The sequence below is a fragment of the Coregonus lavaretus genome, assembly GCF_964263955.1.
Source record: "Coregonus lavaretus genome assembly, chromosome: 26".
Taxonomy (NCBI): Eukaryota; Metazoa; Chordata; class Actinopteri; order Salmoniformes; family Salmonidae; genus Coregonus; species Coregonus lavaretus.
Window position 1 is genome coordinate 686,163 of NC_140013.1, and position 19,291 is coordinate 705,453.

Sequence of the window (19,291 nt, forward strand, 5' to 3'; positions counted from 1 at the left end):
AATCTCTAATATAAAATATATTTGATTTGTTTAACACTTTTTTGGTTACTACATGATCCATATGTGCTATTTCATAGTTTTGATGTCTTCACTATTATTCTACAATGTAGAAAATAGTCAAAATAAAGAAAAACCCTTGAATGAGTTGGTGTGTCCAAACTTTTGACTGGTACTGTATATATACATAAATTAATGTAAAAGAGATTATGTTTCCATAATTGATTGGTTTTGAATGAATACGTTTTAAATGGAAATAGTTCAATATTATTTGGCTTCCAATGTTGGAGCCTACTATAGTGTTTGATTGGTAAGAGCTAATAATTTAGAAGACACGTAATTTAGAATGTGTCTACAAAATGTATTGGCATGACAGCTGATAATTATATGTAGGCTATATGGATGCACGTCTTTTTAAACAGAAAAAATGCATTATGTCAAAGTAGGCTAAATTATTCAGATATGGTGAAAGACATGAATGTTGTATCATCAAATTATAATGTGTACAGAATGTGACTCATAGTCCTTGAAAAATTAAGATTGATATCTTCTAGAATTTACTCCTGAGTTGGTTCATGCAACTTGTGTGACCATTAGCTATTTCTGACATTCAGTGCAACTGCGATTAAGGTAATAAAACACAGGTGCTGAGGACAGAGCAGTCAAGGTTAGCTAACCAATAGAATTGGGTTGAATTATTTGGGTTTTAACTCCTTTTAAAGGCTAAAGCAAAGCTAACTAAGGACAGGGCAAATGTGCCTATAGGTCCTGACAACACTATGGGTCCTTACAACACTGACAGTGAGGGAAAAAAGTATTTGATCCCCTGCTGATTTTGTACGTTTGCCCACTGACAAAGAAATCATCAGTCTATAATTTTAATGGTAGGTTTATTTGAACAGTGAGAGACAGAATAACAACAAAAAAATCCAGAAAAATGCATGTTATAAATTGATTTGCATTTTAATGAGGGAAATAAGTATTTGACCCCTCTGCAAAACATTACTTAGTACTTGGTGGCAAAACCCTTGTTGGCAATCACAGAGGTCAGACGTTTCTTGTAGTTGGCCACCAGGTTTGGACACATCTCATGAGGGATTTTGTCCCACTGTTCTTTGCAGATCTTCTCCAAGCCATTAAGGTTTCGAGGCTGACGTTTGGCAACTCAAACCTTCAGCTCCCTCCACAGATTTTCTATGGGATTAAGGTCTGGAGATTGGCTAGGCCACTCCAGGACCTTAATGTGCTTCTTCTTGAGCCACTCCTTTGTTTCCTTGGCCTTGTGTTTTGGGTCATTGTCATGCAGGAATACCCATCCACAACCCATTTTCAATGCCCTGGCTGAGGGAAGGAGGTTCTCACCCAAGATTTGACGGTGCATGGCTCCGTCCATCGTCCCTTTGATGCTGTGAAGTTGTCCTGTCCCCTTAGCAGAAAAACACCCCCAAAGCATAATGTTTCCACCTCCATGTTTGACGGTGGGGATGGTGTTCTTGGGGTCATAGGCAGCATTCCTCATCCTCCAAACACAGCGAGTTGAGTTGATGCCAAAGAGCTCCATTTTGGTCTCATCTGACCACAACACTTTCACCCAGTTCTCCTCTGAATCAATCAGATGTTCATTGGCAAACTTCAGACGGGCATGTATATGTGCTTTCTTGAGCAGGGGGACCTTGCGGGCGCTGCAGGATTTCAGTCCTTCACGGCGTAGTGTGTTACCAATTGTTTTCTTGGTGACTATGGTCCCAGCTGCCTTGAGATCATTGACAAGATCCTCCCGTGTAGTTCTGGGCTGATACCTCACCGTTCTCATGATAATTGCAACTCCACGAGGTGAGATCTTGCATGGAGCCCCAAGCCGAGGGAGCCTTGTGTAGGTCTACAATCTTGTCCCTGACATCCTTTGAGAGCTCATTGGTATTGGCCATGGTGGAGAGTTTGGAATCTGATTGATTGATTGCTTCTGTGGACAGGTGTCTTTTATACAGGTAACAAGCTGAGATTAGGAGCACTCCTTTTAAGAGTGTGCTCCTAATCTCAGCTTGTTACCTGTATAAAAGACACCTGGGAGCCAGAAATCTTTCTGATTGAGAGGGGGTCAAACACATATTTCCCTCATTAAAAGGCAAATCAATTTATAACATTTTTGACATGTGTTTTTCTTGATTTTTTTGTTGTTACTCTGTCTCTCACTGTTCAAATAAACCTACCATTAAAATTATAGACTGATCATGTCTTTGTCAGTGGGCAAACGTACAAAATCAGCAGGGGATCAAATAATTTTTTCCCTCACTGTAGGTCCTCACAACATCCCTCGTAACAATGTACTGTACATCTGACTTCTGACTGAGCATGTCTCCTTATAGAATCCAAAACGGTGTGTAAACTGGGCCGGTCAGCCTCTACATTGGGGGTTCCTTCCCCGGGCGGGACGCCCCAGCACCAGGCTTCCGAGCCCCCACCGGGCTATAGTCAGGTACCGCCGCATGCCACCACAGAATAAGAGAGCGAGCTAGAAAGAAAGAGCGTGTGAGCTCGTGTTGGGCCCCTATCCCCGCATCTCTATGTTCACCTGTGTGTCGGAAGTCTGACCCCATCCCCAAATCGTCTGTTCCTCACCCCGTCCTCCATCACCTGGTTCCCCACTCTGTAGCTGGTCCCTTGTTTTGTCTCATTCTGTATTGCATTTATGCAAAGGCACTTTACTCATTTGTGTTTTGTGTTTGTGGAGACATCTTCCTTCATCCTGTGGTATTTCAAGTTGATGGGTAATACTCATATATACAGACATCAAACCTCAGTGATATAATAATCTGTTTCCATCTCAGGACAAGGAGCCAGGGAAATCTTTCTCCCTCCCTCCTCCTTTTACTTTTAACACTATACTTACCTGGCCCTACTTCATTTAGCTGGCTCTTATTTACTTCAGCAAAGCCCTTCCCTTTGTACACTAACTGAAACTTCCAATTTACTGGAACTGTACCACTGTACTTTGACCTTACCTCCAACTGTGCCTTTAGCTGGCCATTAACCTGGACTTTGATCTGGTCCATAATTGACACCTTCCATTGCCCCTTTTCTTTTACGTCTATGACCATCTATGCGATAACCTGACCCTTTAATCTATACCTGGCATTTTAACTGTTCCAACCGCCAACAGGCCTTTGACCTACCTGGCCTTTTAACTATTCTGTCTTTTACTGTGCTTTTACCTGCTTTTCTCCCCGGCACCACTGTCATTTCCCAAACCCCTAGCAGATATGCAGTTTCTACTCTTCCCTTCTAAAAATGACCAAACATGACAAATTGCATTTGGAAAGTATTCACACCCCTTTATTTTTTCCACATTTTGCTCCGTTACAGCCATATTCTAAAATTGATTACATAATTTTTTCCCCTCATCAATCTACACACAATACCCCATAATGACAACACATTTTTTGCAAATTTATTAAATTACAAAACTGAAATACCTTATTTACATAAGTATTCAGACCCTTTGCTATGAGACTCGAAATTGAGTTCAGGTGCATCCTGTTTCCATTGATCATCCTTCAGATGTTTCTACAACTTGATTGGAGTCCACCTGTGGCAAATTCAATTGGTTGGACATGATTTGGAAAGGCAAACACCTGACTATATAAGGTCCCAGAGTTAACAGTGCATGTCAGAGGAAAAACCAAACCATGAGGTCGAAGGAATTGTCTGTAGAACTCCGAGACAGGATTGTGTGGAGGCTCACATCTGGGGAAGGGTACCAAAAATGTCTGCAGCATTGTAGGTCCCCAAGAATAGAGTGGCCTCCATCATCCTAAAATGGAAGAAGTTTGGAACCACCAAGACCCTTCCTAGAGCTGGCCGTCCGGCCAAACTGAGCAATCGGGGGGGAAGGGCCTTGGTCAGGGAGGTGACCAAGAACCTGATGGTCACTCTGACAGAGCTCCAAAGTTCCTTTGTGGAGATGGGAGAACCTTCCAGAAGGACAACCATCTCTGCTGCACTCCACCAATCAGGCCTTTCTGGCAGAGTGGCCAGATGGAAGCAATTCATCAGTAAAAGGCACATGACAGCCCGCTTGGAGTTTGCCAAAAGGCACCTAAAGACTCTCAGACCATGAGAAACAAGATTCTCTGGTCTGATGAAATCAAGATGGAACTCTTTGGCCTGAATGCCAAGCGTCACGTCTGGAGGAAACTTGGTACCATCCTTACGGTGAAGCATGGTGGTGGCAGCATCATGCTGTGGGGATGTTTTCAGCGGCAGGGACTGGGAGACTAGTCAGGATTGAGGGAAAGATGAACGGAGCAAAGTACAGAGAGATCCTTGATGAAAACCTGCTCCAGAGCGCTCAGGACCTCAGACTGGGGTGAAGGTTCACCTTCCAACAGGACAAATACCCTCAGCACACAGCCAAGACAATGCAGGAGTGGCTTCGGGACAAGTCTCTGAATGTCCTTGAGTGGCCCAGCCAGAGCCCGGACATGAACCCGATCCAACATCTCTGAAAATAGCTGTGCAACCTGACAGAAGGATATGCGGAGAAGAATGGGAGAAACTCCCCAAATACAGGTGTGCCAAGCTTGTAGCGTCATACCCAAGAAGACTCGAGGCTGTAATCGCTGCCAAAGGTGCTTGAACAAAGTACTGAGTAAAGGATCTGAATACTCATGTAAATGTGATATTAACGGGGGGGTTCTAAAAACGGGGGGGGGGGGGGTTCTAAAAACCTGTTTTTGCTTTGTCATTATGGGATATTGTGTTGATGAGGGCGAAAAAACTATTTCATCAATTTTAGAATAAGGCTGTAACATAACAAAATGTGGAAAAAGTCAAGGGGTCTGAATATTTTCTCAATTTTTGCATATTTTTTATACTGAATGTTATCAGCTCTTCTACTAAAATATATTTATTTTATTTATTGAATTAACAAAGTTATGCAACAACCAATTCCCCTGTGTAAAAAAAGTAATTGCCCCCTTACACTCAATGACTGCAACCAAATGCTTCCTGTAGTTGTTGATCAGTGTCTCACATCGCTATGGAGGAATTTTGGCCCACTCTTGCAAACAGAACTGCTATTAACTCAGCAACATTTGTTGGTTTTCAAGCATCAACTGCTCGTTTCATGTCCTGCCACAACATCTCAATTGGGATTAGGTCTGGACTTTGACTAGGCCATTCCAACATTTCAAATGTGTTGCTTTGTAACCATTTGTCTTGTCTTGCTGCATGACCCAGCTTCGCTTCAGCTTAAGCTCACAGACGGATAGCCTGATATTCTCCTGTAGAATTCTCTGATACAGAGCAGAATTCATGATTCCTTCAATTAAGGCAAGTCGTCCAGTTCCTGAGGCAGCAAAGCATCCCCAAACCATCACACTACCACCACCATGATTGACCGTTGGTATGAGGTTCTTGCTGTGGAATACAGTGTTTGGTTTTCGCCAGACATAATGGAACCCATCTCGTCCAAAAAGTTGGCTGAAGTTTGACAAAAAGCACCTGGAAGCACCTGGATGATCATCAAGACTCTTGGAAGAATGTTCTATGGACAGATGAGTCAAAAGTATAACTTTTCTGATGAAAGTCCAGACCTAATCCCAATGGAGATGTTGTGGCAGGACTTGAAACAAGCAGTTCATGCTTGAAAACCCACAAATGGCGCTGAGTTAAAGCAGTTCTGCATGGAAGAGTGGGCCAAAACTCCTCAACAGTGACATGAGAGACACTGATCAACAACTACAGGAAGTGTTTGGTTGGAGTCATTGCAGCTAAAGGTGGCACAACCAGTTATTTAGTGTAAGGGGGCCTTTTACTTTTTCACACAGGGGAATTGGGTGTTGCATAACTATGTTTATGAAATAAATGAAATAAGTATGTAATTATTGTTTTATTTGTTCCCTCAGGTTACCTTTACCTAATATTAGGTTTTGGTTGAAGATCTGATAACATTCAGTATAAAAAATATGCAAAAATAAAGAAAATCAGAAAGGGGGCAAATACTTTTTCACGGCACTGGATGTATACAGTTGAGGTCGGAAGTTTACATACACTTAGGTTGGAGTCATTAAAACTAGTTTTTCAACCACTCCACACATTTCTTGTTAACAAACTATAGTTTTGGCAAGTCGGTTAGGACATCTACTTTGTGCATGACATAAGTCATTTTTCCAACAATTGTTTGTTTACAGACAGATTATTTAACTTATAATTCACTGTATCACAATTCCAGTGGGTCAGAAGTTTAGATACGCTAAGTTGACTGTGCCTTTAAACTGCTTGGAAATTTTCAGAAAATGATGTCATGGCTTTAGAAGCTTCTGATAGGCTAATTGACATCATTTGAGTCAATTGGATGTGTACCTCTGGATGTATTTCAAGGCCTACCTTGATATCATGGGAAAATCAAAAGAAATCAGCCAAGACCTCAGAAACAAAATGGTAGACCTCCACAAGTCTGGTTCATCCTTGGGAGCAATTTCCAAACTTCTGAAGGTACCACGTTAATCTGTACAAACAATAGTACGCAAGTATAAACACCATGGGACCACGCAGCCGTCATACTGCTCAGGAAGGAGACACGTTATGTCTCCTAGAGATGAACATACTTTGGTGTGAAAAGTACAAATCAATCCCAGAACAACAGCAAAGGACCTTGTGAAGATGCTGGAGGAAACAGGTACAAAAGTATCTATATCCACAGTATAACGTGTCCTATATCGACATAACCTGAAAGGCCGCTCAGCAAGGAAGACATCACTGCTCCAAAACCGCCATAGAAAAGCCAGACTACGGTTTGCAACTGCACATGGGGACAAAGATCGTACTTTTTGGAGAAATGTCCTCTGGTCTGATGAAACAAAAATAGAACTGTTTGGCCATAATGACCATCGTTATGTTTGAAGGAAAAAGGGGAAGTCTTGCAAGGCAAAGAACACCATCCCAACCGTGAAGTTGGCCGCCATTCCTTCCAGTTCTCTGCTGCCAATGACTGGAACAAACTGCAAAAATCTCTGAAGCTGGAGACTCTTATCTCCCTCACTAACTTTAAGCATTAGTTGTCAGAGCAGCTTACCGATCACTGCACCTGTTCACAGCCCATCTGTAATTAGCCCACCCAACTACCTCATCCCCATTTTGTTATTTATTTTGCTAATTTGCACCCCAGTATCTCTATTTGCACATCATCTTCTGCACATCTGTCATTCCAGTGTTAATGACTGTACGTTGTGTTTATCCCATATGTAACTCTGTGTTGTTGTTTTTATCGCATTGCTTTGCTTTATCTTGGCCAGGTCGCAGTTGTAAAAGAGAACTTGTTCTCAACTGGCTTACCTGGTTAAATAAAGGTGAAATATATATTTGGTTTTTTTAAGTACAGGGGTGGCAGCATCATGCTCTGGGGGTGCTTTGCTGCAGGAGGAACTGGTGCACTTCACAAAATAGATGGCATCATGAGGAAGGAAAATTATGTGGATATATTGACGCAACATCTCAAGACATCAGTCAGGAAGTTAAAGCTTGGTCGCAAATGGGTCTTCCAAATGGACAATGACCCCAAGCATACTTCCAAAGTTGTGGCAAAATGGCTTAAGGACAACAAAGTCAAGGTATTGGAGTGGCCATCACAAAGCCCTGACCTCAATCCTATAGAAAATTTGTGGGCAGAACTGAAAAAGCGTGTGCGAGCAAGGAGGCCTACAAACCTGACTCAGTTACACCAGCTCTGTCAGGAGGAATGGGCCAAAATTCACCCAACTTATTGTGGTAAGCTTGTGGAAGGCTACCCAAAACGTTTGTACCAAGTTAAACAATTTAACGGCAATGCTATCAAATACTAATTGAGTGTATGTAAACTTCTGACCCACTGGGATTGTGATGAAAGAAATAAAAGCTGAAATAAATAATTCTCACTACTATTATTCTGACATTTCACATTCTTAAAATAAAGTGGTGATCCTAACTGACCTAAAACAGGGAATTTTTACTAGGATTAAATGACAGGAATTGTGAAAAATGGAGTTTAAATGTATTTGGCTAAGGTGTATGTAAACTTCTGACTTCAACTGTATGTTGAATGTTTATTGAGAGCAGTTTATGTTTGTGTATGCTGTTGCTTATGGAACAAGTTTTTACTTTTCTTATATATCTCTTAATGAGTGATCAACCATTATTGAACATTGATGTATACATACGTATCTCTCTACAACTGGGGAGGCAGCATATGACACTTCAGAAGTGACAGGCTACACACAGCTCACACACCACACACACACACACACACACACACACACACACATACACAAAATGACAGGTCACTCAACTATTTAAACGAATCAGAACTAAGCTACCCAGACCTCTTCATTCTCACTCCCCAGTTCTTAGAAAAAGTAGTCTAACTAAAAACAGTAGGCCTATCCTACTCAAAGTCATCCAATCAGAACAGAAGCCAAGAAAATAAAACCTTGTCAAATCCTTCTGTCATTCCTCCCTTTCTGTGGCTTTTTTTGTGTCTGTGTCCTTGTCTATCTATTGTGAGAATTCTGAAAAAGCATTTGTTGGTATGTGTGTCTCTCTGGGTATGTTTGTTAATTTGTGTGTTTGTGTGTATGCACATGCAGTGGGCCATGCTTCACAATTAGATAAGTCTGCTTAAACTTGCTGTCTGAAAAATTTGATATTTGATTACCGTAAAGTCTACACTTGAATTTAGTGTTACAGTGCATTCGTAAAGTATTCAGACCCCTTGACTTTTTCCACATTTTGTTACGTTACAGCCTTATTTTAAAATTGATTAAATCGTTTTTTTCCCTCGTCAATCTACACAATACCCGATAATGACAAAGCAAAAACTGGTTTTTAGAAATGTTTGCAAATTTATAAAAAAAATAAGAAAACGGAAATATAACATTTACATAAGTATTCAGACGCTTTACTCAGTACTTTGTTGAAGCACCTTTGGCAGCTATTACAGCCTAGAGTCATTTTGGGTATGACGCTACAAGCTTGGCACACCTGTATTTGGGGAGTTTCGCCCATTCTTCTCTGCAGATCATCTCAAGCTCTGTCAGGTTGGATGGGGAGCGTCGCTGCACAGCTATTTTCAGGTCTCTCCAGAGATATTTGATCAGGTTCAAGTCCGGGCTCTGGCTGGACCACTCAAGGATGTTCAGAGCTTGTCCCGAAGCCACTCCTGCGTTGTCTTGGCTGTGTGTTTAGGGTCGTTGTTCTAATTGAAGGTGAATCTTTGCCCCAGTTTGAGGTCCTGAGCGCTCTGGAGATGGTTTTCATCAAGGATCTCTCTGTACTTTGCTCCGTTAATCTTTCCCTTGATCCTGACTAGTCTCCCAGTCCCTGCCGCTGAAAAACATCCCTACAGCATGATGCTGCCACCACCATGCTTCACCGTACGGATGGTGCCAGGTTTCCGCCAGACGTGACGCTTGGCATTCAGGCCAAAGAGTTCAATCTTGGTTTCATCAGACCAGAGAATATTAATAATAATAATATGCCATTTAGCAGACGCTTTAATCCAAAGAGACTTACAGTCATGCGTGCATACATTTTTTGTGTATGGGTGGTCCCGGGGATCGAACCCACTACCAGCTGTGCTCATGGTCTCATGGTCTCATGGTCTGAGTCCTTTAGGTGCCTTTTGGCAAACTCCAAGCGGGCTGTCATGTGCTTTTTACTCAGGAGTGGCTTCAGTCTGGCCACTCTACCATAAAGGCATGATTGATGGAGTGCTGCAGAGATGGTTGTCCTTCTGGAAGGTTCTCCCATCTCCATCTAGGAATTGTGGAGCTCTCTCAGAGTGACTATCGGGTTCTTGGTCACCTCCCTGATCAAGGCCCTTCTCCCCCAATTGCTCAGTTTGGACCGGCGGCCAGCTCTAGGAAGAGTCTTGGTGGTTCCAAACTTATTCCATTTAAGAATGATGGAGGCCACTGTGTTCTTGGAGACCTGCAATGCTGTAGACATGTTTTGGTACCCTTCTACAGATCTGTGCCGCGACACAACCGTGTGTCAGAGCTCTCTGACAACTCCTTCGACCTCATGGTTTGGTTTTTCCTCTGACATACACTGTCAACTGTGGGACCTAATATAGACAGGTGTTTGCCTTTCCAAATCATGTCCAACCAATTGAATTTACCACAGGAAACAGGATGCACCTGAGCTCAGTTTCGAATTTAACAGCAAAGGGTCTGAATACTTATGTAAATAAGGTATTTCTGTTTTTTCTTTTTCTTTATGGGTATTGATGAGGAAAATTGTTTATTTGATCCATTTTAGAATAAGGCTGTAACGTAACAAAATGTGTAAAAGGTCAAGGGGTCTGAATACTTTCCGAACGCACTGTATATAAAACCTTGGTCAATGATGACACTGTGTTTTACTGTTCATGAAAAGTTATACAGTCGTGGTCAAAAGTTTTGGTCTTCACAAAGTTTGCTGCTTCAGTGTTATGATATATTTTTGTCAGATGTTACTATGGTATACTGAAGTATAATTACAAGCATTCCATAAGTGTCAAAGGCTTTTATTGACAATTACATTAAGTTTATGCAAAGAGTCAATATTTGCAGTGTTGACCCTTCTTTTTCAAGACCTCTGCAATCCGCACTGGCATGCTGTCAGTTAACTTCTGGGCCACATCCTGACTGATGGCAGCCCATTCTTGCATAATCAATGCTTGGAGTTTGTCAGAATTTGTGGGTTTTTGTTTGTCCACCCGCCTTTTGAGGATTGACCACAAGTTCTCAATGGGATTAAGGTCTGGGGAGTTTCCTGGCCATGGACCCAAAATGTCGATGTTTTGTTCCCCGAGCCACTTAGTAATTATTATAATTTTTTATCATTTTGCAGACGCTCTTATCCAGAGCGACTTACAGTTAGTGAGTGCATAAATTTTTCATACTGGCCCCCCATGGGAATCGAACCCACAATCCTGGCGTTGCAAGCGCCATGCTCTACCAACTGAGCTACAGGAGGTGCTCCATTACATTTACATTTAAGTAATTTAGCAGACGCTCTTATCCACAGCGACTTACAAATTGGTGCATTCAACTTATGATAGCCAGTGGGACAACCACACTTTTTTTTATTTATGGGGGGGTGGGGGAGGGGGGGGGGGGGTAGAAGGATTACTGTTATACTATTCCAGGTATTCCTTAAAGAGGTAGGGTTTGAAGTGTCTCCGGAAGGTGGTCAGTGACTCTGCTGTCCTGGCGTCGTGGGGGAGCTTGTTCCACCATTGGGGTGCCAGAGCAGCGAATATCTTTGACTGGGCTGAGCGGGAACTGTGCTTCCGTAGAGGTAGGGGGGCTAGCAGGCCAGAGGTGGATGAACATAGTGCCCTCGTTTGGGTGTAGGGTCTGATCAGATCCTGAAGGTAAGGAGGTGCCGTTCCCCTCACAGCTCGGCAGGCAAGCACCATGGTTTTGTAGTAGATGCGAGCTTCAACTGGAAGCCAGTGTAGTGTGCAGAGGAGCGGGGTGACATGAGAGAACTTGGGAAGGTTGAACACCAGACGGGCTGCGGCATTCTGGATGAGTTGTAGGGGTTTAATGGCACAGGCAGGGAGCCCAGCCAACAGCGAGTTGCAGTAATCCAGACAGGAGATGACAAGTGCCTGGATTAGGACCTGTGCCGCTTTCTGTGTAAGGTAGGGTCCTACTCTGCGAATGTTGTAGAACATGAACCTGCAGGATCGGGTCACCGCTTTGATGTTAGCGGAGAACGACAGGGTGTTGACCAGGGTCACGCCAAGGTTCCTTGCACATTGGGAGGAGGACACAATGGAGTTGTAAACCGTGATGGCGAGATCATGGAGCGGGCAGTCCTTCCCCGGAAGGAAGAGCAGCTCCGTCTTGTCGAGGTTCAGCTTGAGGTGGTGATCCGACATCCACACTGATATGTCCGCCATACATGCAGAGATGCGATTCGCCACCTGGTTATCAGAAGGGAGAAAGGAGAAAATTAAGTTTGTGTCGTCTGCTGGACACATGCTGGAAAAGGCATTGGTCGTCACCAAACTGTTCTTGGATGGTTCGGAGAAGTTGCTCTCGGAGGATGTGTTGGTACCATTCTTTATTCATGGCTGTGTTCTTAGGCAAAATTGTGAGGGAGCCCACTCCCTTGGCTGAGAAGCAACCCCACACATGAATGGTCTCAGGATGCTTAACTGTTGGCATGACACAGGACTGATGGTAGCGCTCACCTTGTCTTCTCTGGACAAGGTGTTTTCCGGATGCCCCAAACAATCGGAAAGGGGATTCATCAGAGTAAATGACTTTACCCCAGTCCTCAGCAGTCCAGCAGATGCACTCACACCTGCCTGCTGCCATTCCTGAGCAAGATCTCCACTGGTGGTGCCCCGATCCCGCAGCTGAATCAACTTTAGGAGACGGTCCTGGCGCTTGCTGGACTTTCTTGGGCGCCCTGACGCCTTCTTCACAACAATTGAACATCTCTCCTTGAAGTTCTTGATGAACCGATAAATGGTTGATTTAGGTGCAATCTTACTAGCAGCAATATCCTTGCCTGTGAAGCCCTTTTTGTGGAAAGCAATGATGATGGCACGTGTTTCCTTGCAGGTAACCATGGTTAACAGAGGAAGAACAATGATTTCAAGCACCACCCTCCTTTTAAAGCTTCCAGTCTGTTATTCTAAATCAATCAGCATGACAGAGTGATCTCCAACCTTGTCCTCGTCAACACTCTCACCTGTGTTAACGAGAGAATCACTGACATGATGGCAGCTGGTCCTTTTGTGGCAGGGCTGAAATGCAGTGGACATTTTTGGGGGGGATTAAGTTTCATGGCAAATAGGGAATATGCAATTAATTGCAATTAATCTGATCACTCTTCATGACATTCTGGAGTATATGCAAATTGCCATCATCAAAACTGAGGCAGCAGACTTTGTGAAAATTAGTATTTGTGTCTTTCTCAAAACTTTTGACAACGACTGTACACACCTAGACTACATAGACTACCCACAATATAGACCTGCTATTTTCAGACAAAATCAACACACACTTCACAACCAACACATCTACCAAGACAATACACACAATATCATAGACTTGTGGTCTCATTTATCAAACACTACCAACTGTACCTTTCCTTAATATCAGGAAGGTAGTAGCACTCTCAAACTACCAACTTTTTTCAACTTCTGTCTATCTATAACATACAACTAGATAGGTTGGTTCCCAACCTTTTTTGAATCATGGTTCACCTTGACAGGATAAAACATCCTGTGGCACACCTCAATTTTTCCTAATAATTTATTTAGTGGGAATGGCCTCCATCTCATCTGATCCATACTGCAAATCATCCATTTGCTGTGACGTTTAAAAAAATCTAAAGATTAAATAGGGTTTATTTAAACTATTTTCATAGTTCCTTACTCATGATGCTTAATTTGTGTGTACCCATTTAAAAGTGTCCTGCAATTCTCCTATAGAAAGAAAACTCTGGTAGGTCTAGAGACGAGAGGTTTTCTGCATTGTAAAGGTGCAACCACAGATTCAAAACCATGCTCAGTTCGTTTCTTTGGCGGAGGCTGTTGTACTGCTAAGCCTCATCAAACTTGCCTGTGCCAATGCTTCTCACAGGAGAAGTAAAATTATAGAAATGACTATGCTCGTGATGCGCGCCCCTCAATTGATACAAGTGTAAAAACAGCTCCAGCGCACCGGACTTGAAACAATGATACAGATGTAACCATGTGTGCCATTCAATGTATTATCTGAGCGGCACTGGTGCTCCCAAGTCAAAATCCCATGTTCATTCCACAGGTCACATTTATAAGTGTGTTATAACGGTGTTCAAAAAAATTATCAAGATTAGGAAAAGTTTCGCGCCACACCTGAGAGATCCTCAAGGCACACCAGTGTGACAAGGCACACCGGTTGAAAACCACTGACCTAGACTACTCACAATTTGTACTCTTTCCAGACACCAACAACACACACTTCACGACACATACATCTATCATACAAATACAATGCCTAGTGAAAGTCTGCACACCCCTGTCACAATTGTCAAAAAAACTCTGCCTTAAAATGTAATCTAATAAGGGATTTAATTAGATTTTTTTTCCTGCAGATCTACACAACCTGCTTCACATTTTCAAAGTAAAAGTTTACAACATTTTCTAAATTAATAAAAACAAAAAACAAAGATGGCTTGATTGCGTATGTCTTCACACCCCAGAGTTAATACTTGGTGGGAGGACCTTTGGCAGCAATTACAGCTGTAATTAATTTTGAATAAGATTTTTCCATGACATAGACTGACCAGGTGAATCTAGGTGAAAGCTATGATCCCTTATTGAAGTCACTTGTTAAATCCACTTCCGTCAGTGTAGATGAAGGGGAGGAGACAGGTTAAAGAAGGATTTTTAAGCCTCGAGACAATTGAGACATGAATTGTGTATGTGTGCCATTCAGAGGGTGAATGGGCAAGACAAAATATTTAACTGCCTTTGAACGGGTATGGTGGTAGGTGCCATCGCACTGGTTTGATTGTGTCAAGAACTGCAACGCTGCTGGGTTTTTCATGCTCAACAGTTTTCCGTATGTATCAAGAATGGTCCAGCACCCAAAGGACATCCAGCCAACTTGAAACAGCTGTGGGAAGCATTGAAGTCGACATGGACCAGCATCCCTGTAGAAAGCTTTTGACACCTTGTAGAGTCCATGCCCCGACAAATTGAGGCTGTTCTGAAGGCAAAAAGGGGTGCAACTCAATATTAGGAAGGTGTTCCTAATGTTTTGTATGCTCAGAGTATATCCTGTGTTTTTGTCAAAATTGCTCAAGCGCAATACATTTGCTTGGGAATAATTATTGGACAGCAATATTCTAACTTTTTCAAGCAGTTTTTGTTAAGCTATGGTTAAACCCAGCACTCAGAGAAACAAAACACGACTAAGGGAGTGGAAGAAACAAAAAATATTTTAATAAAAGTTCAATTTGTCTTAGTCCAAAAACTACTGAAAAAAAGGAACAGAGTGGGCTAGTCGGCTCCGGAGGAAGGAGAGGCTGAGGCAGGCAGGCAGGCAGGCAGGCAGGCAGGCAGGAAGGCATGTCTGAACTGAAGACAAAACAAACGACAGGTTAAGGAGAGTAAAGAGCCAGGCTGAAGACAAAGACAATTTAACTCTACTGGTGAGCCAAGTTACCGCTCTAGTAAGAACAACGATCTGGCGCCGGTGGAGAGCCATGCCCAGGAATTAGTAGCGCAGGTTGATGAGAGAATAGGATGCAGCTGCGTAGGCAGGAATCACTGGAAACAACCCGCAGCTGCACAGGAGAGGCAGATCCTGAGCACGCCCCCCGATCCACTCCAGACACACACCGGCAGACGCACCAACATAATGGGGACAAACACACATACAGATACAACAGACAAAGAGGGGACAAAAGAAGGAGGAAGGGAAACAGAAAAGGGAGAGACAAGCTGCCCACATAACAGTTTTAATGTCAGGACTGACAAACTCCACAGCCCCTGCTGGTGACAAGCATACTGATAACATGATGCTGTCACCACAATACTCGAAAATACAAAGGGATCAACAACATTGCATTCACTCCACATTACTGGCTTGTATGGCAACTTGAAAACAAGGAAGCCTGTGTTATTTTTTATTTTATTTCAAATCATCCATTATGTTTGCAAAAAGGCCCTTAAGTAATACTGCAAGACAACATGGAAAATAAATTAACTTTTTGGCTTAAAATAAAAACTTCTGGTTTGGGACAAATAAAATAAAACATCACAGAGTGAAACCCTTTGTATTTTTAAGTAATGTGGTGGCAGCATCATTTTATGTGTATGCTTGTCACCGACAGGGACTGAGGGGTTTGTTAGGATCAAAATAAATATGAAAGGAGCAAAGCCCAGGTAAAAAGCTAAAGGAAAACCTGCCTCAGTCATCTGAATACCTAACACTCGGATATAGTTATATTTTTCTGCGGGACAAGTACTCAATTTGAATACCAAAGACACACTAGAATGACTTTCCAATAGGTGTTGAGTGTTGCTGAGGGGTCCAGTCTCAGTCCTGACTTAAATCTGCTTGAAAATCATAGGTTTGAAAATTGCTGTCCATCAATGATTCCCAAACAAATTTACTGAGCTTGAGCAATTTTGACAAAAACAATGGATATATGCTGCCCTAAGAGTTGTGCAGTGTCGGTAGAATCTTATTCAAAATGATTTACAGCTGTAATTGCTGCCAATGGTGTTTCCACCTAATATTAAGTGTTAACTCTGAGGTGTGAAGACATACACGCTTGACTTATTCCACATTTTGTTGTATTACAGCCCAAATTCAAAATGGATTAAATAGATTTTCTTTCTCACCCATCTACACACAATACCCCAAAATGGTATTGTGAAAAGGTATGTATTTTTGCAAATGTATTGAAAATGAAATACATATCAAGGCTAAGACCCAGATGCAGACACAGGAGGCGGATAGTACGAGTCTCAGAGTTTATTACATATCAAGGGGCAGGCAGGCAAAGAGTCGTAATCCAAATCAGAGTCAGACAGGTACAGGACGGCAGGCAGGATCAAGGTCAGGAGAGGCAGAAAGGTCAGAACTGGGAAGTCTAGGAAAAACAAAAACTAGAGCACAGAAAACATGGGAACATGCTGGTAGGACTTGACGGGACAAGACGAACTGGCAACAGAAAACGCAGGTATAAATACAGTGGAGACACCTGGTGGGGGCTGAAGACAAGCACAGGACAGATGAAACAGATCAGGGTGTGACAATACACAAATATCTCATTTACATAAGTATTCACATCTCTGAGTCAATACTTTGTTGAAAAACCTTTGGCAGCAATTACAGCTGTGAGTCTTTCTGGGTAAGTCTCTAAAGCTTTCCACACCTGGATTGTGCAAGATTTGCCCATTATTCTTTTCAAAATTCTTCAAGCTCTGTTAAATTGGTTGTTGATCATTGCTAGACATCCATTTTCAGGTCTTGCCATAGAATTTCAAGAAGATGCAAGTCAAAACTGTAACTCGGCCCCTCGGGAACATTCGGTGTCTTCTTGGTAAGCAACTTCAGGGTAGATTTGGCATTGTGTTTTAGGTTATTGTCCTGCTGAAAGGTGAATTAATCTCCTAGTGTCTGGTGGAAAGCAGACAGAACCAGGTTTTCCTTTATGATTTTGCCTGTGCTTAGCTCCATTCCATTTATTTTTTATACTGAAAAACTCCCCAGTCCTTATCGATTACAAGCATACCCAAAACATGATACAGACTTCAGTACATTTTAGTAGACACTCTTATCCAAAGCATACATTTTTCATACTGGCCCCCCGTGGGAATCGAACCCACAACCCTGGCGTTGCAAGCGCCATTCTTTACCTATTGAACTACAGGAGGCCCTACTATGCTTGAAAATATGGTGAGTGGTACTCAGTAATGTGTTGTATTGGATTTGCCCCAAACATAATATTTTATATCCAGGACAAAAAGTTAATTGATTTGCCACATTTGTTGCAGTATTACTTTAGTGCCTTGTTGCAAACATGATGCATGTTTTGGAATATTTGTATTCTGTACAGGCTTTCTTCTTTTCACTCTGTCAATTAGTATTGTTGAGTAACTACAATGTTGTTGATCCATCCTCAGTTTTCTCCTGTCACAGCCATTAAACTCTGTAACTGTTTTAAAGTCACCACTGGCCTCATGGTGAAATCCCTGAGCGGTTTCCTTCCTCTCCAGCATCTTCGTTAGGAAGGACACCTGTATCTTTGTAGTGACTGGGTGTATTGATACACCATCCAAAGTGTAAATAATAACTTCACCATGCTCAAAGGCATATTCAATGTCTGTTTTTTTCTGTTTTTTTTACCCCACCTACCAATAGGTGCCTGTAATTTTTTGCGAGGCATTGGAAAACCTCCCTGGTCTTTGTGGTTGAATCTGTGTTTGAAATGTACTGCTCGACTGAGGGACCTTACAGATAATTGTATGTGTGGAGTACAGAGATTAGGTAGTCATTCAAAAATCATGTTAAACACTATAATTGCACACGGAGTGAGTCCATGCAACTTATTATGCAATTTTTACTCCTGAACTTAACTTATTTAGGTTTGAATATTTATTGACTCAAGGTATTTCAGCTTTTCATTTTAAATTAATTTGTAAAAATTCCACTTTGACATTATTGGGTATTGTGTGTAGGCCAGTGACAAAAAAACAAACAAATTTAATCAATTTAAAATTCAGGCTGTAACGCAACAAAATGTGGGAAGAAGTCTAGGGGTGTGAGTACTGTCTGAAGGCACTGTAGGCAATCAATACATCCTTTAATAAATATATATGAAAAATGTAGACCTTTTTTCTATACTTTTTCTTTCACTTTGAACATGTGGATCAGGTTGTGTAGATATGTAATCCCTTTTTAGATTTAATTTTAAGGCAGTAAAAATGTGATAACTGTGCAAGGGGTGTGCAGACTTTCACTAGGCACTGTACATATTATTCACCAACTTTATTACACTCAACTTACTTTGCCTGTAAGATTGCACGTCTGTTGATAGAGACGAACTACACTCAGTCTCTCTCTTCGAATTCTATGGCTGTCTATAGCAACACCAACATTCTGGGCCACCCCCCTCATGCCCTCTGTTCCCCACCCCTCCTCACCCCAGATGATCCCTCCCATGCCGTGGGCTTGTGGAGACAACACCATGATGGAGATGATTGAGAAGAAGCGCAGCCTGTGTCGGGAGATCAAGGCCCGCCAGGGGCCAGCAGACAACAGCCTGTGTAAGCAGGACAGCATGCCCATCTTGCACAGCTGGAGGAAGAGCAGCAACAGGACCAAGAAGTATGAGGGCCCTCCCCCTTACTCCACACAGACCACCGTCTTCTGGGACACAGCTATCTGACAGGGTGATCCACCCTGTCCTGGGCCTTGTTCATTAGGCTCCAAACGGAAGTAAACAGACTGAAACAGGACTTGACCAGTAAGTCCAGGACTACCTGGACTTGACCAGTAAGAAACCCTCATTTTGGTTTTCCATTGCAAAACATTTTAAAACGTTTCAATTGCGTTTCCTAATGAACACAACCCTGTCCTCAGACTCTCATACTCCTCCCCCTTCCTTTCACAAGCCAGAGATGGGCATTGAGCTGGTGGCCAATCAGAGGACAGGAAGACCTGGGGTCCCCCCCACCTCCCTGTTGTAGCAATTCAAAGACCTGGTATATCTCCCTGGTTTTGTATTGCTAATTTATATTTAATATTTTTGTATC

The 19,291-nt window shown here is 42.4% G+C and overlaps 1 protein-coding gene across 1 annotated transcript in view; it reads left to right on the plus strand.

Annotated features, from left to right (window-relative positions):
- The window catches only part of LOC311101685 (neuronal tyrosine-phosphorylated phosphoinositide-3-kinase adapter 2-like), a gene marked incomplete at both ends in the record, with an annotated part of 118,074 nt that extends 99,150 nt beyond the window's left edge, over positions 1 to 18,924 (plus strand). The window contains 2 exons of the mRNA XM_084142836.1: positions 2,364 to 2,473; positions 18,685 to 18,924. Coding sequence (XP_083998962.1) covers positions 2,364 to 2,473; positions 18,685 to 18,924 — 350 coding nt within the window. The remainder of the gene's footprint in view (positions 1 to 2,363; positions 2,474 to 18,684) is intronic.
- Positions 18,925 to 19,291: the final 367 nt, after the last annotated feature.